This window comes from Microcaecilia unicolor, chromosome 1 (assembly GCF_901765095.1).
Source record: "Microcaecilia unicolor chromosome 1, aMicUni1.1, whole genome shotgun sequence".
Taxonomy (NCBI): Eukaryota; Metazoa; Chordata; class Amphibia; order Gymnophiona; family Siphonopidae; genus Microcaecilia; species Microcaecilia unicolor.
Genome location: NC_044031.1, coordinates 252,785,588 through 252,805,383, shown reverse-complemented (window position 1 = coordinate 252,805,383; position 19,796 = coordinate 252,785,588). Strand labels below are relative to the sequence as shown.

The 19,796-nt window shown below is 42.0% G+C and overlaps 1 protein-coding gene across 1 annotated transcript in view; it reads right to left on the bottom strand.

The window, feature by feature from the left end:
- ITPRID1 (ITPR interacting domain containing 1) overlaps positions 1-19,796 on the bottom strand; it is a 249,370-nt gene that overhangs the window by 69,561 nt on the left and 160,013 nt on the right. Inside the window, exon 7 of the mRNA XM_030205640.1 lies at positions 9,240-9,294. Within this exon, the coding sequence (XP_030061500.1) occupies positions 9,240-9,294 (55 nt within the window). The remainder of the gene's footprint in view (positions 1-9,239; positions 9,295-19,796) is intronic.

Genomic DNA, 19,796 nt, shown 5'->3' with positions numbered 1-19,796 from the left:
GCATGCTTTTTCCACATAATGCGTTCTCTTTCCACATAGTGCATGATCTTTCCAAACAGTAGGCACTTTTATCAGACACTGACAAAATGACAAAAATGACCTGAAAAGCCTGAATAAAATGAAAAGTCTCATAAACAACATGGGGAACAACACGAAGGTAAAATTATCTAGCTGCTCATCCCTACTGGATAGGGGTTCCTCCAGGACCGATTTGAGAAACTGTTGTAGTATACTGTATGGTGTATCATGAAAAGGAAAACTTTCATACTTTACATAATCCAAAAGAGGTATGAGGATATTAAGTAGAAGAAAGCAAGATTTGATGATAATAATGATGAAGAATTATCACTAGAAAGTTTGCACATATTTGGTGCCCATTGTGAGAAATGAGAATATGACCATATACTGCAAAGATAACGGCTCAATAATTTAACCAGTGACGCCAGAGGTTGTGAGTTGAGAGTTAAGAAACATTAGTTGGGTACTATGTCATAAATGTGCCAGATGGAGGTGGTTAATCCTCTGATTGATTGCCTCTTGGGAGGAGCAGTTAGAGAGGAGCTTCCCAGCAGTCTAATGCCTTTGAACTGGCACACAACCTACAGGATCAGCAGGATCTACTTTGGCCAACGCCATAGCAAAATCCGTTGTCAGTAATATGCAGGCAACTGCACCTAGAAGGTATCTGTGCTAAGGCAATAAGCCACTAAGCAGTGATGGACTCTGGAACATCCCTCTGTCCCCTCTCACCACTTGCAAGCACTAACTGAAAGTTGAGTGAATCCAGTGCAAACTATTTAATTTGTCACATCTTCAACAGATGAGCTTACATTTGAGTTTCCACCTCATGAGGGCCAGAATACAGTAAATGAAGTGACTTTCTACTCCCCAACTGCCCTTTTCGGCATTTTCCTTTTTTAAAATACGAGCTTTATAATGTAAACAGCCATCTACACGGCAATAACTGCTGCTCCTGCTGGGTGCCAGCTTTGGCTGTTTTACAGTTGCTGTGTCCTGATGCAGGGCAGTGAATGAAGCTTCATTACAGAACAATGGTGCTGTCTGCCAGAGCCCGCAGATTTGAATAAACAACAAATAAGCAACATCTGCTCTAGCATATGTGTTTGGTATAAAAAAAAGTCACAAAATAAAAGAATCTGTAAATGCCAAAAGCAACACTAAACTGCCAGTTGCAACTGTAGAGTGAATTTTTAATTGCACTTGCATGTAGGCAGGCTGTGGGTATTAGTCTCACATATGTCTTGTTGCTGCCAACCTGGGAGTATAGATGAATTTAATTAAATAAGGATTATACTTTCTCCCCAGTACTATTACTAATTTATACCAATGGTAAAAATCACCTAATAAAAACGAATTGCAGTATTTTATGCAATGCTAGAAACTGTCTTCCTTTTTTTCGTAGTTGCTTAAATTGGTCTAGGATATTCTAGCTTTGGGGTTTTTAATAAAGTAACTCGTTGCATTTTGCCAGATATTTAAAAAAAAAATTGTCTTATTGTAAAGCTTATTGCAATTGAAGAGCCAGAATCCACTCTGTAGTGAAATAAAAAAATGATTCAAAGAGCCGGAGAATCAGCTATCATTTGGAGCATAAAAAATTAACCAAATGGAAAAAAAAAATCGAGGCCCAGCTATTAGGTTGATGGACAAGATCAAAGAGACGAGGCCTTCACTGAGCTAAGATTCAGTTTGCTCTAGCTACACAAGTGTGCCATGGCAATTCACCCCGTGTGCTTCTTATACACAATCTGTACTTTGCGGCACAGCTTTAAACTTCGTAACTGCTGTAGCATATTATTATTATTATTAGCATTTGTATAACACTACCAGACACACGCAGCGCTGAACACCTGATACAAAGAGACAGTCTCTGCTCAAAAGAGCTTACGGATACAAAGAGACAGTCCCTGCTCAAAAGAGCTTACAATCTAAATAATACAGACAGACAAGACAGTTACAGGTGAGGGAGTAATGGGAGCTAAAAAGCAGCAGTGAAAAGGTGGGCTTTCAGCACAGATTTGAAAACAGGTAGAGATGGAGCTAGACGTATAGGTCCAGGAAGTCTATTCCAGGCATAAGGCACACCAGCTAAATGACATTTTAAGTCAGGCCTTTTTTTTTAGAGAGTTGCTTAATGGTTAGAATAGGAGGCTGAGAACCAGGGAAGGCAGATTCCAATCCCGCCAGGGCTCCTTGTGATCTTGGGCGAATCCCTTGTTTCATGTATAGCCTTAGAGGCCCTTTTACTAAGCTGCGTAGGTGCTATGCGCGCCCAATGTGTGTCAATTTGGAGTTACCGCCGGGCTACCACATGGCCCATGCGGTAATTTCATTTTTGACGTGCATCCGCAATGCGAGCCAAAAAATATATTCTATTTTCTGGCCTGAGTAGAAAATCGGGCAGTAACTCCAACTTGACACTCATAGGCGATTACCGTACAGTTAACGTGAGAGACCTTACCACTAAGTCAATGGCTGGCGGTAAGGTCTCAGACCCAAAATGGATGTGCACCAATTTTTATTTTGCCACACGTCCATTTTTGGCAAAAATTAAAAAAGGCCTTTTTTACAGGTGCGCTGAAAAATGGATCTGCGCGCGCCGAAAACACGTGCCTACACTAGCGCAGCCCGTTTTTCTGCACACCTTAGTAAAAGGACCCCTTAGATTGTAAACCCTACAGGGAAATATGTACAGCACCTGAAATAAACTTGTCTAAAGCTGCTGCTGAGAAAGGCAGGAGTTAAATTCAGAATTCCTTCTTGTCCCCATCATATACACAGATAAGTTATGTTGACTGAAGCTGCTGGACTGTTATAGAAGGAATTGTAGTTGGGTTACTTTTCCCCCCTCTTAGGGGTACTTATGCACTAGAAAGTGGCTGGCGCTACGATTAGCATATGGGTTTGCCATGTGCTGTGGCCACTTTCTAGTGTGGCAGAAATATAGCTGCAGTCGGCTTTTTTTAAATGGCCACGTGTTAATTTCCCTATTAGTGCATGGCCATTACTGCTGGGAGCCCTTTCCGCTACCTATTTAGGAGGCAGTAAGGGCTCCTGCACTACACCTGCGCTAATCGTGTAGTGTGCGGTAATGTGCCCACACTACCTGATTATCACAGGCATACTTACTCTCCGTCCCCAGACAAGCCTCCCATGGCAAAAAATGTAAAGCATTTTCTACTGCGGGAGTAGCAGAAGCTGCTGTCAAAACTACCATGGGACACCTCAGCGCATCCCACGGTAGTACTCTTTTATCATATAGTAGGCCTACTGCGGCTTAGTAAAAGGGCCCCTTTGTACACACTGTTTTAGCTTTTCCCCCTGCCTACTTATATGGGGTAATTTCCTAACAGGGCACCTAAAAGATTTTTTTTTTTAATGCTGATATGGTTGATCACTGTTTAGTTGCTCTGTTGATATTTTTGCAATAACACAACAACATCTACAGTACTTGTTTATTTCAAGTCATTTTCAAAATGGGTGCTTGAGCGTATAAGGAAAGAAAACCAAATGATATTCTGTTCCAATTTGATTTTTCATTGCATACACAAAAACAAATTAATGTGCATTAATAGCGTTGAAGACATGCTAAAATAATTTAGGAGCACACACTAAAGCGCTTACCATACCATGGTGTCTAAAATCTTGTCTGGTGATGCTCCTTCATATATGACTGACTTAGTGGTGCTACTACATAGAGGGCCCCTTTTACTAAGCCGCGTAGGCACCTACGCGCGCCCAATGTGCGCCAAATTGGAGTTACAGCCCGGGTACTGTGTGGCCCTTGCGGTAATTTCAATTTTGGCACATGTCCGCCATGTGCATCTGAAAAATATTTTTTAATTTCTGGCGCGTGTAGCAGTCTCGTTCCGAGTGGCATCTGACGCACGTAGGTCATTACCGCCCAAATTCTTTACCACTAGGTCTATGGCTGGCTGTAAAGTCTCAGACCCCAAAATGGACACGCGGCAATTTTGATTTTGACACACATCCATTTTCGGGGGGAAAAAGAGGCCTTTTTTACAGGTGCGCTGAAAAATGATTCTGCGCGCGCCCAAAAGCCATGACTACACTACCGCAAGCCATTTTTCAGAGCGCCTTTGTAAAAGGACCCCAGAGTTTCTGTTGCAATTTCCCACAGTTTCCAAATTAAAATCAGTTAAACATTTTTCTTCATCACTTCAATATGAAACAGCTAACATTTGGAATTCTTTATCTTTATTTCTGCGATGCTGCCCTCATTATTTACTGTTCAGGAAAACTTTGAAAACCTTCTTTTTATCACAAAGCAGGCCTTAGTTTCTTTTAATGTGACTTATGTGTATATATGGAATATATGTTTTGATGGAGGTTTTTTTGATCATTTTATTCATTAGTGTAATTCTTAGACAATTTGATTCTGGTTTCTTTTATTGTAATTCACCCTGAACTGCATAGGTGGAGGCGGGCTATAAGACATAATGTAACATAACATAAAATAACATTTATAACATGGGCCTTATGGTACATAATGCATGTTAATAGCGCTAGCTGTATTAATGTTAACAAATCATCTCCTTAGTGCACACGTGAAGGGCGATTCTATAACTGCACACCTGCATTACATGCACTGTGCAGGGCTGCCAAGAGGGAAGGCAAGGGGGCAAGATTCCCCGGGCCCAGTGCCAGCAATCAAAAGAGACTGCTCTGCCAGCCACAGGTCCTTCTTTCTACCGTGACCTGCCTATGCACAAACAGGAAGATACTTCACAGGAGGCGAGGCACGGCAAGAAGAAGGACCTGTAGCCAGCAGAGCAGTCTCTCTCGTTCGCTGCTGAGGGAGGGGGGCAGCGGTGGTGGAGGCGGGGCCCTGAAGATTGTTTGCACCAGGCCCAGCTTTGTCTCTCAGCGGCTCTGGCACTGTGTATGTGTGAATGCAGCAGAAGGTGCCATTTACATGCACACGTGTCCTAAACACTATTCTATAAAAGCATGTGTAAGTGGCTTAAGGGTCAGTTCTATAAATGTGCCACAATTTAGGCACCAAAATTCACCACACTGAGTGAGAATTCTATAACACTCCATTATAGAATGCCAGTGTAAATTGACATTTACACACTGATATGTAGGTGTCCTACTTACCTCATGTCATAAATGTTCACACCTAAATGTAGCAATAAAGCACCTAAATGCAAGTATTCTAAAACCTATTGGGTTGATATTCAAAGCAATTTAACTGGCCAGAAATGACTCCTGGCTGGTGAATTCGCCTGTTTAGGGCTAATTGCTCATTTTCAGTGGTATTTAATCGGTCAGTGCCACTGAAAATAACCAGTTAGTGCAAACTGGAAACCGGCTATTTTGGGGGTGTTCTGGGGCAGATTCAGCACTTGGCTGGTTAAGTGCTGATATTGAGAACTTAACCGGCCAAGATGGCCACATAAATAGGACCACATAAAAGTAATTCCTATCTTTGGGGCCCTTTTACTAAGCTGTGCTAAAAAGTGGCCGGTGCTGTTGTCAGCACATGAGTTTCCCAAGGCCACATGTTAATTTCCCAATTAGCAAATGGCCATTACTGCGGGATCCCTTACTGACACCTATTTTATAGATGCTAAGGGCTCCCATACTAACCCTGTGGTAATTGAGCAGTGCATGGCAATGTGCCCTCGCAACCTGATTAGCACAGGGCATGCCTACTCTCTGCCTATAGTCACACCTCCCATGCTGAGAAATAAAAAAATATTTTTCAGCGCAGGATTAGCGCGCACTGATGGGCACACTACAAGCGGGATGCCGAGTGGTAGGCACGCACTAATGGCTACCATGGCTTAATAAAAGGGCCCCTTTATGCAGTGTCCCTTAGCCGGTTAAGTGTTGAATATGGCACTTAACTGGCTATGTATTAGCCAGCTCTGGAAACCCGGAAATTCAATGCCATTGCCCGGATATGGCCCAGAACTGAATTTCCAGGTTTAACGCCGATGGTGGTCAGTAAAATGCTGATTGCTGATGGCTGAATATCAGGCTCTATTCCCCGGATTCTATATATCGTGCCTAGTGTTCTCCACCAAAATCCAGGTATAGTCTATAACAATGAGTGTCACTTAATTGGCTTAACAAGCTAATCAGCATTGATAATAGGTCTTAAAAAGCAGTAATGAGCACTAATTGGTAATAACTACTACTACTACTACTACTTAACATTTCTAAAGCGCTACTAGGGTTACGCAGCGCTGTACAATTTCACATGGAAGGCCAGTCCCTGCTCAAGGAGCTTACAATCTAAAAGACAGATGTACAATCTAAAGACAAGTGTACAATCTAAGAGACAAGTGTAGAGTCAATCTGATAGGGCAGACAGATTGGGGGGCATACTATATTTCTCGAAAGGTTAGGTGCCAAAAGCAGCATTGAAGAGGTGAGTTTTAAGCAGAGATTTGAAGATGGGTAAGGAGGTAACTTGCTAAGTGTATTCTGTAACGCACTGCACCTAAATTCTAATACACACAGCCAGCAAGGGGGCATGGTTATGGGTGGGGAAATGAGCATTTCGTAGGCGTTCTAAAATTTACATGCACTGTTATAGCATATGCCACTGTGTTATAGCACTTATCCAACCAAGTGTTGTCTCCACCCGTAGAACACCCCCCCCCCCCAAAAAAAAAAAATAGCTGGGTTTCATTTAGGCGCTAACCATCAATTTTCAGTGGCATTAAAAGGTTAAGGGGTCCTTTTACAGAGCGGCAGTAAGTCCAATGCGCACAATTTCTGGGGGAAAACAGCCCAGAAATGGTTAGTGGAGCATTAAAGTTAGCAAATAGCCCCACCAAGCAATTTAACAAGTTAGCAGCCTTTTCCAGCTGGTTAAGTCATTTTGAATATCAACCACTAAATATGGAAAACAAACTGAAGACCCACCAGTGAAATGCAATAAAATAATAAAGTAAAACATATTTCCCTGTAAACTCAAACACTAATTTTAAACTTCTCTCAGATGTGAAGGAAATGATTTTCATTCACGTTTTCAAATGTTTTTGAAGCTGAAATTGAATGCATTGTAAATGTGTTTAAAGAAAAGTTAACTGATGATTGTATAGTACTACCATGATTGCAGAATGGTCAGCAGTTTAATAATAGAGATAAAACTCAGGAAAATGCACACATATATACGCACATACATACCCTTCCCATCTATTCATTACTATAGTTTCTCTTGGCTTTCTTGAAACAAATATCAAAGTCTACTGATGAAAATCAAGAGATTGTACCATACACTAGTAGCTGTGCTCTCAAATTGTGCATACACTTGTGAAAATAGTGAATAAAACATCCTAAAAAGTGAATTACTTTCCACGACCCCACTTGGTCCTGAAAAGGTAACTAAAAAGATAAGAATAGGAAGCTTTTGATTGCATGTGTGTTAAATTGAATACTATCAATCTCAATTCCTAAATCCTTGAACCCATTGAGCTTTGGATTAATACAGTCCAACAATGAATCCACCTGGAATTTCTGGAAAAGCCTTCTTAAGAAAGAAATATCATAAGAAAATACTTCTCAGGTATTTTGTTCTAACCCCTTGCCCTTAGTATTCTATACTTGGTCTGCCAAATCTCCTTGACATTCAGTGGAAAGGCTGTGAGGGACTCTTCTTTATAATGGAAATATGTTTCTCCAGAGCAGGGGTTCTCAGGTTTTCAGGATACCCACAATGGATATGCATGAAATTAAATTTGTACGTAATACCTGCATTGTATGCAAATCTATCTCATGCATATTTATTAAGGGTATCCTGAAAACTTGACTGGCTAGGTATGTCCTGAGGACAGGATTGAAAAGAAACAGATGAAAGAGAAAAAAAAATCATAATGTGAAAGCAAATCAAAATGGTAGTAAATTAATACATCATTGAGATTTGCATGGGCCCAGGGCAGAAATTTGGGAAGGAGATCAAAAGTCTACCAATAAGTTGTGCCTTTTTCAGATTTGGGGGTCCAGGCCAATTGCCCTGTTTGCGATCCTTCTGTGCCCCCCCCCCCACCCCACCCCGGACTCCAAACACCAGTCCTGCTTCAAACAAACTATCCTTTGACCATTTTTACTTCAAATTTGATGCATTCAAAGTGTACATATTTTCAGTTCCTACACATGGACTTTTTGCAGGTTGTGGAATGTGGCTATCTTTTATTAAACAAACATACATACTATCTGCTAGAACATGAGTATTCAAGCTCACATGGGAACCTTTGCCATGCCCTCTAAAAGCCTCACTTTGATGTCTTCATTTGTTAAATGAACATTAATCTTAAACCCTAGGCAAAATTAATCCTACTGATTCCACAAACAAGCCAGATGCTAAAGACACGGCTCAATTTACACAGACACAATATTAAACACTCCAGTGCCAACCAGGATGCCACCTCTGTGGGACAGCACTTTACAAAACCAGAACATTGCATCAGTAATCTTATGGTAAGAACACTGAAAGGAAATTTTAAGACAATCCAGGAATGTAAGACCTTTGAAGTCAAAATGAATAAGTATTTTGACACCCACCAGACAGGACTTAACAAAGATCTGGGCTTTCTATCTCACTATAAACCATAAAATTCTACTGCTGTGTCACTCTGCCATACATCTCTCCCTGTTACATTCTGATATTTGTCAACATTTGCTTATTTCCGATCTGAAGAAGAAGGGTTACCTTTAAAAGCTAATCAAAAGATGTATTAAGTTAGTCCAATAAAAAGGTATAATCTTATTTTCTTTTCTCTGTTTTGATTTATTTCTATTTATTGCAAATAATCTAGGAATTATGGTTCACTACATCACAGGTTTATACAGATTGAATCAATAGATCGTGTAATTTGGTCTGGACCATCTCAACTGGAGAGAAAGTAGCACAAAAGGGAAAACCACTGATACAAATGCATGTTACCTTTCTGCAAGGGTGACTGATGGAGCTAATCTACCTGCCACATGCAAATTAAAAAGAAAGTAGAGGCAAATCTATATGATATGTTCTTCTCTAAAGGAAGCAAAGTCTGAATGGCCTCATGCATTTGCAAGTGAAATTAAGCCTGGTTGAAGCTCTCGCATCAGAGCAGACATCATGAAAGCTACATAGCAAAATGCATCACTCAAAAAACAAAATAGAAACACATAGCCATTACAAAATATGCATATAAAGAGATCATATTAACTTAGATATTTTAAAAAGAGTAATGATGGCCAACCTGAAACAGCTTCTGTGTTCCTTCCCCGTGGAATTTCTTCATCAAAGCTCTGGATCTAAGAAACACCAATACAAAACAACGCAGAGATGTCAGAAAGATGGAAAAATAATACCATCCTAAACTGTTCATATTTTTCATTCTTTGTTTCTTGTTTTGCAAGGCTGTGGAGAGAAATGATGATGAAATTCAAAAAGGTGTGATATATAACAGAGGATCCGTAAATGGCAAGATGGTGGAAACCAAGCATCGGGCATCTCAGCTTAAAGCAACAGTGACACAACTTTTCTTGTGCTTCTACGAAAACTTGGAATGTTGGGAGAACCTGCATGGAGCAGTAGTTACAACCCTAACCACTTTACTAAGAGGCTGTTCAGTCTTTGCCTGCCATCATCTACTATGTTACTACAGTGTGCTTCTCTTGTACTAGTTCTTATCGATTGACACATAATTTGTGGAATAATTTTCAAAGGAACTGATATTCAAAGCAATTTAACCAGACAGAAATGGCTCCTGGCTGGTTAAATCATTTCTTCAGGGCTAACCGGTCATATTCAGTGGCATTTAGCCAGATAGCACTGCTGAAAATGTCCAGTTAGCACCCAGTGTGAAACCAGCTATTTTGGGGGCATTCTGGGAGCAGAGTCAGCACTTGGCTGGTTAAGTGCCAATATTCAGCACTTAGACCCCCTTTTACAAAGGCGCGCTCATGTTTTTAGCGTACACTAAAATTGTGGGCGCGCTAAACATTATAGACGCCCAAAGGAATGCATTGGCATCGCTAACGTTTAGCTTGCCCACAATTTTAGTGCGCGCTAAAAACGTTAGTAAAAGGAGGTATTTAACCAGCTACGGTAACCACGTAAGTAGGACCACACAAAAGTCAGCCCTATCATTATGTGGTTCTCCATAATCAGTTAAATGCTGAATGTGCCACTTGGGCCCAATATTCAAAACTATTTAACCGGCCACAAATGGCTCCTGGCCGGTTAAGTAGCGTTTTAGCGCCTAACTGCAGATATTCAGGGGAGATGTCAAGCGACATAGCCAGTTAGACATGGATATTCAGCATCAAACTGGCTATGTTTAGCAGTTGAAGTAGGCCGCATAAATAGCAGACCTATCTTTAACCGCTAAGCACTTAGCAATGAATATCAGCTTAAACGGTTAAGTTGCCATGGTCAAAAATGACACTGGTAACCAGAAACAGCCTGGCATTGAATATCTAGGTTTAACGCGGTGGCGCACAGCAAAAGCACTGCCCACTGCCAGCTGAATATTGGGGGGGGGGAGGGGAGAAGTATTTTTCATTTGTTCTATAAATAAACAGCTTTTTACTTGTAGAAATAGATCTTCTGAGAATCTTCTCCCCCACCAATTTACATACCAATTCCTACTGTAAGTTATTAATACTGTGGATACTTTTGCCCATAGCATATAAGGTGCAGGTTATATTAGGGGAGTGAGGTTCTGCACCAGGGGCGTAGCCAGACAGCAGATTTTGGCTGGGCCTGGGCAAGAAGTGGGTGGGCACCAAGTGTTCTTCACCGCACCAAAAAAATATCTCAGCTGGTGGAAAAATGCTTCTCTCCACCTTGGCAGTCTGCAGCAGACATGCGCTGAAAACTGAGCATTCGTAGGTACCAGTATTGTGGAAAGCAGCATTTTCGTTACCATCAGGGGGAAGTCTTCAGCTGGCAGAGATTGGGATCCCACCAGCTACCGCTAAACGTATACTACTGTTGGGTGGGCCTGAGCCCTATGTGGGTGGGCCCCTGCCCACCCAGGCCCACCTGTGGCTACGCCACTGTTCTGCACAAGGCTTTAATTGTCAAAGTCCCATGTATCATTTCAGCAGATGTATTTATACCTGCTTCAAGAGATGTGCAAATGTACGTATCAAAGACCAGGCCCTGTTTCCACTGCTGTTGGCATTTTCAAAATGCAATACTAAATAGATTTGTCCTTTGTAGCTGAGCTTGCAGACCTGGAGGTACAATGCATCCACAAATCTGAAAGCCCCACATCAGGTTTTAAAATTGTGCCCTATCTTTGCCACAATTTGCACAAGCACCCCTAATCAGTGGCGTTCCTAGGGGGGCTGACACCCGGGGCGGATCACCAATGCACCCCGCCCCCCCGGGTGCAGCGCGACCCTCCCCCCCCCCCGGCGAAAGGACACCCCCTCCCGGCGAAGGAATCCCCCTCCCCGGGTGCACGTCGCTGGGGAGGGGTACCGCGCGCCTGTCGGCTTTGTTCGTTTCCATGCTCCCTCTGCCCCGGAACAGGAAGTAACCTGTTCCGGGGCAGAGGGATCACAGAACGAACGTAGTGGACAGGTGCGCGGCAACCCTCCCCAGCGGCGTGCACCCGGGGCGGACCGCACCCACCGCCCCCCCCCCCCCCAGGAACGCCACCGCCCCTAATTGACGAGCACTTTCCAATACTTACTCAGTCTATTTTTTGTCAGGAGGGAGTAGAAACAATGAGAATGGATCTCCGAAAGTTAGAAGAAAGGTCGAGGGTCTGGCAGTTAAAATTTAATGATTATATAGACGTCTGGGGTGAATGACTCTGTTCGGTTTCACTCGTGTATTTCTAAATGTCATACAAAGAAACCCCTCAGTATTAAAAAATGAAAGTAAAGTGCAACGTGTATAACCTAACTATTTTTTTCTTTTTAAATATGCTGATAGTGCTCAGTGGAGGGGGTTATGTCCACAGGACTCTCTTGCAGTATATTACTGCTGATATCCCTTATAACATCATAGCACTTCCAACCTTCCTATCCTATTCATAATATGTTCTAAACATCATGCTATTCCTTATGAAAAGATGATGACAAAATGGTGCTACTTAGCTTGTTCAGGATGTTAAGGTTCACTGGTAACTCAAACGTCCTTTAGGGATCCCCATCCGTGATGTGACTTTAAAACATGACCGTAGTTTGCACTACTCCCTAAATTCCGGATTGAAGTCCAGATCTCAAGGTATACTGCACTATTTCCCATCCCCCATCTCTCTTTTTCCTATCAGCCACATGAAGGAATTTCTGGCAGGTCACATGCTCTGATGGGGTCTCATGTTACTAAGGCAATTCAGATACCTGGTATATCCTGTTACAAAAGTGAGTTACAGGTATGGCAAGGACCAATTGAAAGCTTCAAGCACATATGAAAGTCCCAATTACAAGTCTCCAGCCCATGTGCAGCACCTATGATTGGTCCAGGGTAGAGGAGAGATGGATGCTCACCACAGCCTATAAAACCCTGCTGCAGACAAAGGAACTCTGAAAAACCAGGCATGCTTGGAGAGAGTGTTTCAGATTCGTCCAAATGGCCTGTTTTGCCCAAAGGGGTTTGCTCTCCCTCCCCCCTTCATACTTGATAGAAACTAATTCTCTAAAACTATTAATCTTTCTTTCATTTATTCTTTCTCTGCTTTCTCTCTGCTTTCTCTCTGCTTTCTCTCTGTTCTGTGATCTTTCTATTAGGAACAAACTTTCTTCCTCCTTTCTCTCTTCTTTATCTAATTAGTCTAATTACTTATAATTACCAGACTGACTGATGTTAGATTTTGTAAGTTTGTTATAGCTTGAAACTGATGTCTGATGCTATACTGGTGGGTGAGTAATTAAAAAGACTTTTAATTCTCTCTAATTCCTGTATAAGTTTTTCTATGATATTTGATAGAATTCATAATTGTTTTAGTGAATAGCAAACCAAACGCAGCCTAGAACATTACCCACAGACTGCATCAGTTTCCAAATGTCCCTTTGAAAATTGAGGGGTCCTTTTACTAAGCCGCGTAAGCGCCTACGAGCACCTAACATGCGTCAATTCCGAGTTACTGCCTGGCTACTGTGCATCCACTACACACGTCAGAAAATATATTTTATTTTCTGGCACATGGCGAAAACTGGGCAGTAATCGGCATTGTACGCGCGTTGACCATTACCGCCCGGTTAACACATGAACCCCTACCGCTAAGTGAATGGGTGGCAGTAAGGTCTCAGACCCAAAATGGATGCGTGCCAATTTTGATTTTGCCACACGTCCATTTTTGGCAAAATTAATAGAAGGCCTTTTTTACAGGTGCGCTAAAAAATGGATCTGCGTGCATCCAAAACACACGCCTACACTATCGCAAGCCATTTTTCAGCGCACCTTAGTAAAGGACCCCTGAATCAGGTACAAATTTGCACCCCTTATTTTGTGCAAGAATTTTTTACATAGTAATGTAGTGTAATATATGGTAACATATATTAAATGTTTTTTCCTGGGGCTCTGGGGGGGGGGGGGGGGGGGGGCTGTGCCAGGGTTTTGGTGGAGGCTGCTGGCTGGAAAAGGTTTAAAGTTTAGTTTGGGAATTGTTAATGGAGTTAGCTGAAGAAAGTGTGAGATGTTTCTTAAATGTGGTTTTATTTTTCAAGAAATAAACCATGATTAAGTGGGGATTGTACTTTAAAATGTTCCTTTCTGTTTTGGGTACAAGTCAGGTTAAAATTGACTTTGAAATTCTCTGTATAGGAAGTTTTGCATTTACTTCTATGGGGGAGGGAGATTCTAAACAGATCAGAAAAAAAAACTGTCTTTCTCTGACAAGCTGATTGGTTGAGTGATGTCAGATCCTCTAGGGGGGGGGTGAGTTGCCAGGGAGACAGTGTTGCCAGGTGGGTGGTTTTACCGCCCAATTGGGCGGTTTTCCGCGACCCGCCGCGGGAAATTTTTGCCCGCGGCGGGTTGCGGTTTTTTGGGCTTCAGGGCGGTTTTTTGTGTGGCTTTTTCGGCCGCGGGGGCGGGGTTAGTGACATTTTGGGCGGGGTTAGTGACGTAGGAGGCGGGGCCGATGACGTGAGAGGCAGGGCCAGTGACGTGGGAGGCGGGGCCGATGACGGGGGAGGCGGGGCCGGTGACGGCGGGGGCGGGGGTGATGACGCGGGGGTGGGGGTGTCAGGGGCGGGGTTTGAGTTTGGGCGGGTTTTGGGCGGTTTTTGTGCTGGATTGGGTGGGAAAAAATTTTTCCACCTGGCAACACTGCAGGGAGACTGGAGTGAGCAGAGAGACCAGGGCTGTGAACATGGATTGAGAAAGAAAAAAACGTATAGTGTGTGTCTGTGTAAAAGTAAGAACAAAAGTATGGATTTTGTGAGTTTAAAGGGAAATGTGATATTGAAAAAGGGTACTTAAATATTGAAAGTGAGTGAAGGTGAGCTTTGGTGCTGAGAATGAGATGATTTGAGCTTAAAAGTGAGTACTTCAATAAACAGACTGCCTTTTTCATGATTGTGTTGCTGAATACATGTGGGGAAAAACTGGTGTATTTTGGGTGGGAGAGAGCTGTACTAATAGAACGCTGTGAGAAGTTTTAAACCAAATTTAGTTTGGTTTGGAGTGAAACAGAGGTATGTATGTCCCAGCATGCAGTGAATGGAATGGTTAAGTTCTAAGGGAATTTAAGGTCAAGGAAGGTGGAATGAGAGTCTGTATGCTCAGGTATTAAGTGGACACATGGCTGCCTACTCTTTTTAGAATAGGGGAAAACAGTTGAGACTCAGGTTCTGAGAGACTGTGATTTCTGCTGGTAGTTATACTAAGTGAAAGAAACTATAAGGGTGTCAGGAAAAAGTGTGTAAGGATTTTAACTCTGACACGGGAAGGACTGAGAGGTGAATCTGTGATTTGAAGAAAGAAGCCATTAAGCTGTGTCGGGGGGGGGGGGGGGGGGGGGGGGGGAAGGTGTGTTGTTTGTGAGAGTTCTGAGTTCAGTGCAAGCAAGGTTTGGAATCTGACTTCAGAATAAAGAAAATCCAGCACTGCTGTTGTCTGAGTGTGCTGTATTCTCCAGATTGATCTGATAGCTGTGAAGGGAAAAGTTATGCTTTTATGTGAAGTCTGTGAGATGGAATGTTGAAGCCTGCTGGATCATTTTAGACTAGGGAAACAACAGTGAGAAATAGGTTTTGTAGTGAGAAAACCTTTAACTTATTTTATTTCAATTAGAGAGTTTGGCCACAGTATTGAGAATTGGTTAATAGTCACCAGAGCCTGAACAAGAACTGAGGGAGTTCAAGGGTCTTGCCTCCATTTATTTTCTTTATAAGTGAGGTTTAGGGAGAAGAAATCTGGGGGAGTCATCCTCTGAAGGGTTCCAGATGAGCTCCAATGCAAGAAAGACATCACCTAAATAAATTCAACTACAGCTAAGTGACATTGCCAAGGGTGTTGAAAGAAATATGTTATTTTTTCACAACATTTTAAGGGAAAACAAAGGAACAGACCATCAGATATTAAAAATCCATGAGATCCCTGCAAAAACACCAATAGTGCACACAAAGAGACCAATTTCTACATCAGGAAAGAGAATAACCACAAATTCTGATTTTGATAAAAGACAATTTAAATACTTATCTGAAAAGGTTCTTTTCCGCCTTTTTAGGTGAAACAGACAAAGTTAAGGGTATACATGTAGTTCTACATTTGAATGTTGAATATGTTATTGCAGTTCTATTAAGCTTCACACTAATTGTGAATTTGAGTTTATTTGAATGAAAATTTGCTTGCATTTGTATTCAATAAAGAAAGAGATAATTTGCAAATCTGAAAGTTTGGTCCTTCCATTTCAGGAACAAATCCTAAATTTAGCTTCTTTTCCTCCTTATTCTTTGAGAGTAAAGGACGAGGTTAGTTTATTTGTTCCACTCCCTCGGCTGTGAGTGTGTGTTCCCTGGATATTCGCCACGACTACAACCATCAGGTATCTGGGAGCACATCACTACAGTCCAGCCGAGAGGGGTGGTAACAGTAGTAGATGATGGCAGATAAAGACCTGAACGGTCCATCCAGTCTGCCCAACAAGATAAACTCATATGTGCTACTTTATATATATACCTGACCTTGATTTATCCTTGCCATTTTCGGGGCATAGACCGTAGAAGTCTGCCCAGTATTTGCCCTGCCTCCCAACCATTGGTGCTGCCACCCAATCTCTGCTAAGCTTCTGAGGATCCATTCCTTCTGAACAGGATTCCTTTATGTTTATCTCACACATTTTTGAATTCTGTTACCATTTTCATCACCACCACCTGCTGCTGGAGGGCATTTCAATTATCCACCACTCTCTCCATGAAAAAATACTTCCTGGCATTTTTCTTGAGTCTGCCCCCCTTCAACCTCATTTCATGTCCTCTACTTCTACCACCTTCCCATCTCCAGAAAACATTTGTTTGCAGATTAATACCTTTCAAATATCTGAACATCTATATCATATCATCCCTGTTTTTCCTTTCCTCCAGGGTATACATGTTCAGGTCAGCAAGTCTCTCCTCATATGTCTTGTATCGCAAATCCCATACCATTATTGTAGCTTTTCTTTGCACCGCCTCAATTCTTTTTACATCCTTAGCAAGATACAGCCTCCAAAACTCAACACAAATACTCCAAGTGGGGCCTCACCAACAATTTGTACAGGGGAACCAACACCTCCTGCTGGTTACACCTCTCTCCATACAACCTAGCATCCTTCTGGCCATGGTCACCGCCTTGTTACACTGTTTCGTCGCCTTCAGATCCTCAGATACTATCACCCCAAGATCCCTCTCCCTGCCTCTACATATCAGAATTTCACCGCCTAACACATATGTATCCTGTGGATTTCTACTCCCTAAGTGCATCACTTTGCATTTATTTGCATTTAATTTTAATTGCCAAACTTTAGACCATTCTTCTAGGTTCTGCAGATCCTGTTTCATGTTTTCCAATTCCTGCAGGGTGTCCACTCTGTTACAAATCTTGGTATCATCCGCAAAAAGGCAAACTTTACCTTCTAACCCTTCAGCAATGTCACTCACAAATATATTGAACAGAATCGGCCCCAGCACTGATCCCTGAGGCACTCCGCTACTCACCTTTCCCTCATCGAGTGAATTCCATTAACCACCACCCTCTGTCCGTCAACCAGTTCCTAATCCAGTTCACCACTTTGGGTCCTATCTTCAGCCTGTTAAGTTTATTCAAGAGCCTCCTGTAAGGAACTGTCAAAGGCTTTGCTGAAATCTAAGTAGATTACATCTATCGCACGTCCTTGATTCAATTCTCTGGTCACCCAGTCAGAGAATTCAATGAGATTCATTTGGCACGATTTACCTTTGGTAAAACCATGTTGTCTTAGATCTTGCAACTTATTGGATTCCAGGAAATTCACTATCCTTTCCTTCAGCATCGCTTCCATTACTTTTCCAATAACCGAAGTGAGGCTTACCGGCCTGTAGTTTCCAGCTTCTTCCCTATCACCACTTTCGTGAAGAGGGACCACATCCGCTGTTTTCCAATCCTACGTAACCTCCCCTGTCTCCTAGGATTTATTAAACAAATCTTTAAGAGGACCCGCCAGAACCTCTCTGAGCTTCCTCGATATTCTGGGATGGATCACGTCCGGTCCCGTGGCTTACGTGTCTATTTACATACATACTTTTGGAAATACAATGGTTTATGTGTGTAAGTGTATCCTCTACTCAATTCTGCTGCCCAGATTAATTGTTGATCCTCAGGTACGATTTTATACACATTGGGGCTGATATTCAGACTGCGGGAGGCAGCCCAGCTAACTCCTACGGTTGGCAGCGAATCCAGAAATTCAAATTCTGGACCGTATCCAGCAACCAGCGTTGAATTTCTGGAGTTTTTTTGGCTGATATGAATATAGTCGGTTCAGCTGATATTCATTGGCTGACCGACTAAGTTATAGCATCCAAAGATAGACCTGCTATTTATGTGGATCTATCTGGCCACTAAACTTAGCTGATCAGCTAATGAATTTTGGCAATTTCTCAGGGTTCTTGGATGACATTGTCTTTCTCAGAGTTGCATTTCTGCTGCTGCTACGACCTTCAACAAATGTATCATTATCATTAGTCTTTTTAAAGACTCGATCCAGGGTTACACCCATTTTTTTGTACATTTTCATTATTTATCATCATTCAGACTCCTGATGCAGGCACTTTGCCGAAACATGATGCTGGGTTGAGTCTTCTTTTAGTACTAATTAAAGACTTATACCACATCATTACATCTCCTGGGATCTTTGGAAGAGTCCTGTTGATCACGCTACTCCTCTTTTTTTGAATATTGGTACTAACCAGCTATGTTCTCTCGTCCTCTAGATTGTTCACTTGTCTTTAGATTGTTCTCTTGTCTTTTAGATTGTAAGCTCTTTGAGCAGGGACTGTCCTTCTATGTTTGAATTGTACAGCGCTGCGTAACCCTAGTAGCGCTTTAGAAATGGTTGTTGTTGTTGTATGTCGTATGATAGCTGGTGACTGGGCTGGCTGCTAAAAGGCAGTAATCAGCCAAGATAGCCGGCTATCTCATGCTGAATATCACTTAGCTAGCTTCAGGCTATTTAACTGGCCAGGATACATTCTTGGACAGATAAATAGCACTGAATATCGGGGGGATTGACTGTACTAACAGAATTGTATCTGCATATGTGGTGGGCCATTTTCATAAGTTCTGTTTTATGTGTGGAAATGTGTTTGAAAATTGCCCTTTTAGGGTCTAAAGAAGGGACAGGTCCCATAGGCTACATAAATTTCACCCATGATACAGCTCATATGAATCATTTTTTAACTCTGAAGATAGGACTTTAAAATCCATATCCACTTTAAATATCCTGTGATTTTTCAAACTGTTTAGCAGGGTCAAGCTTGTGTATCCTGCATTTGTATTCTCCACAGACAGGAAATCATAGCACATTTTTAATAAATTACATTTAGGGCATCTATTTGTAGGTGGTTTGTTTTCTTTTTTTTTTTGGGGGGGGGGGGGGGTTGGAAAGAATTTTATTAGGTACCCAAATATAGCATACAAAACTCAGAGATGCAGCATAGATGCACAGAACTATTTACAAGCAGTCTAAGTAGACACAAATTAGTCTGCCAACAGGCCCGTAAGTAATAGAGGACTAATTTCAACATAATCTCCCCCCCCCCCCCATACAGAGACTACTAGCAAATTTGTTTTTAAATGGGGGGAGGCATAAATCTCTGTAGAAGGCAGATCTAACAGCACAAGAACATTTACATTATTTATTGAAAATATTTCTAGACCACCTATAAACTAGATGGTTTCCAATTAAAAACATACACAATCAAAAATACAAAATTGGCATACAAAACTATAAAATAACAAATCTCTTCATAACATCATATGACTACTACAGCTGCTTCAAAAAATGCTGTCACAAATAGGCGAGTCTTTAAAGTTTTCTTAAACTGTGTCAGGCTGCCACAATGGCGGAGTTGGACATATTAAGCAGCCTGCTCTGAGCATTGTGTGTGAAGGAATTCCAAAATGGCTCCCAGGTCAAGCAGCACTTCTCCCCAGGCACAGAATCCAAATCTGGAAAGGAACGCCGTTCCATCGTTAGTTGTTCAATAATGTAAGATCTCCTGTGAGCAAGTAGAGGTGCTGTAGGCAATAACCAGTTAAAAAGAATACATTTTTCCCAAATAAGATAGATCTCCGCAAGAATCTTTTAAGACCTTTAGGCAACAGTGCTGGC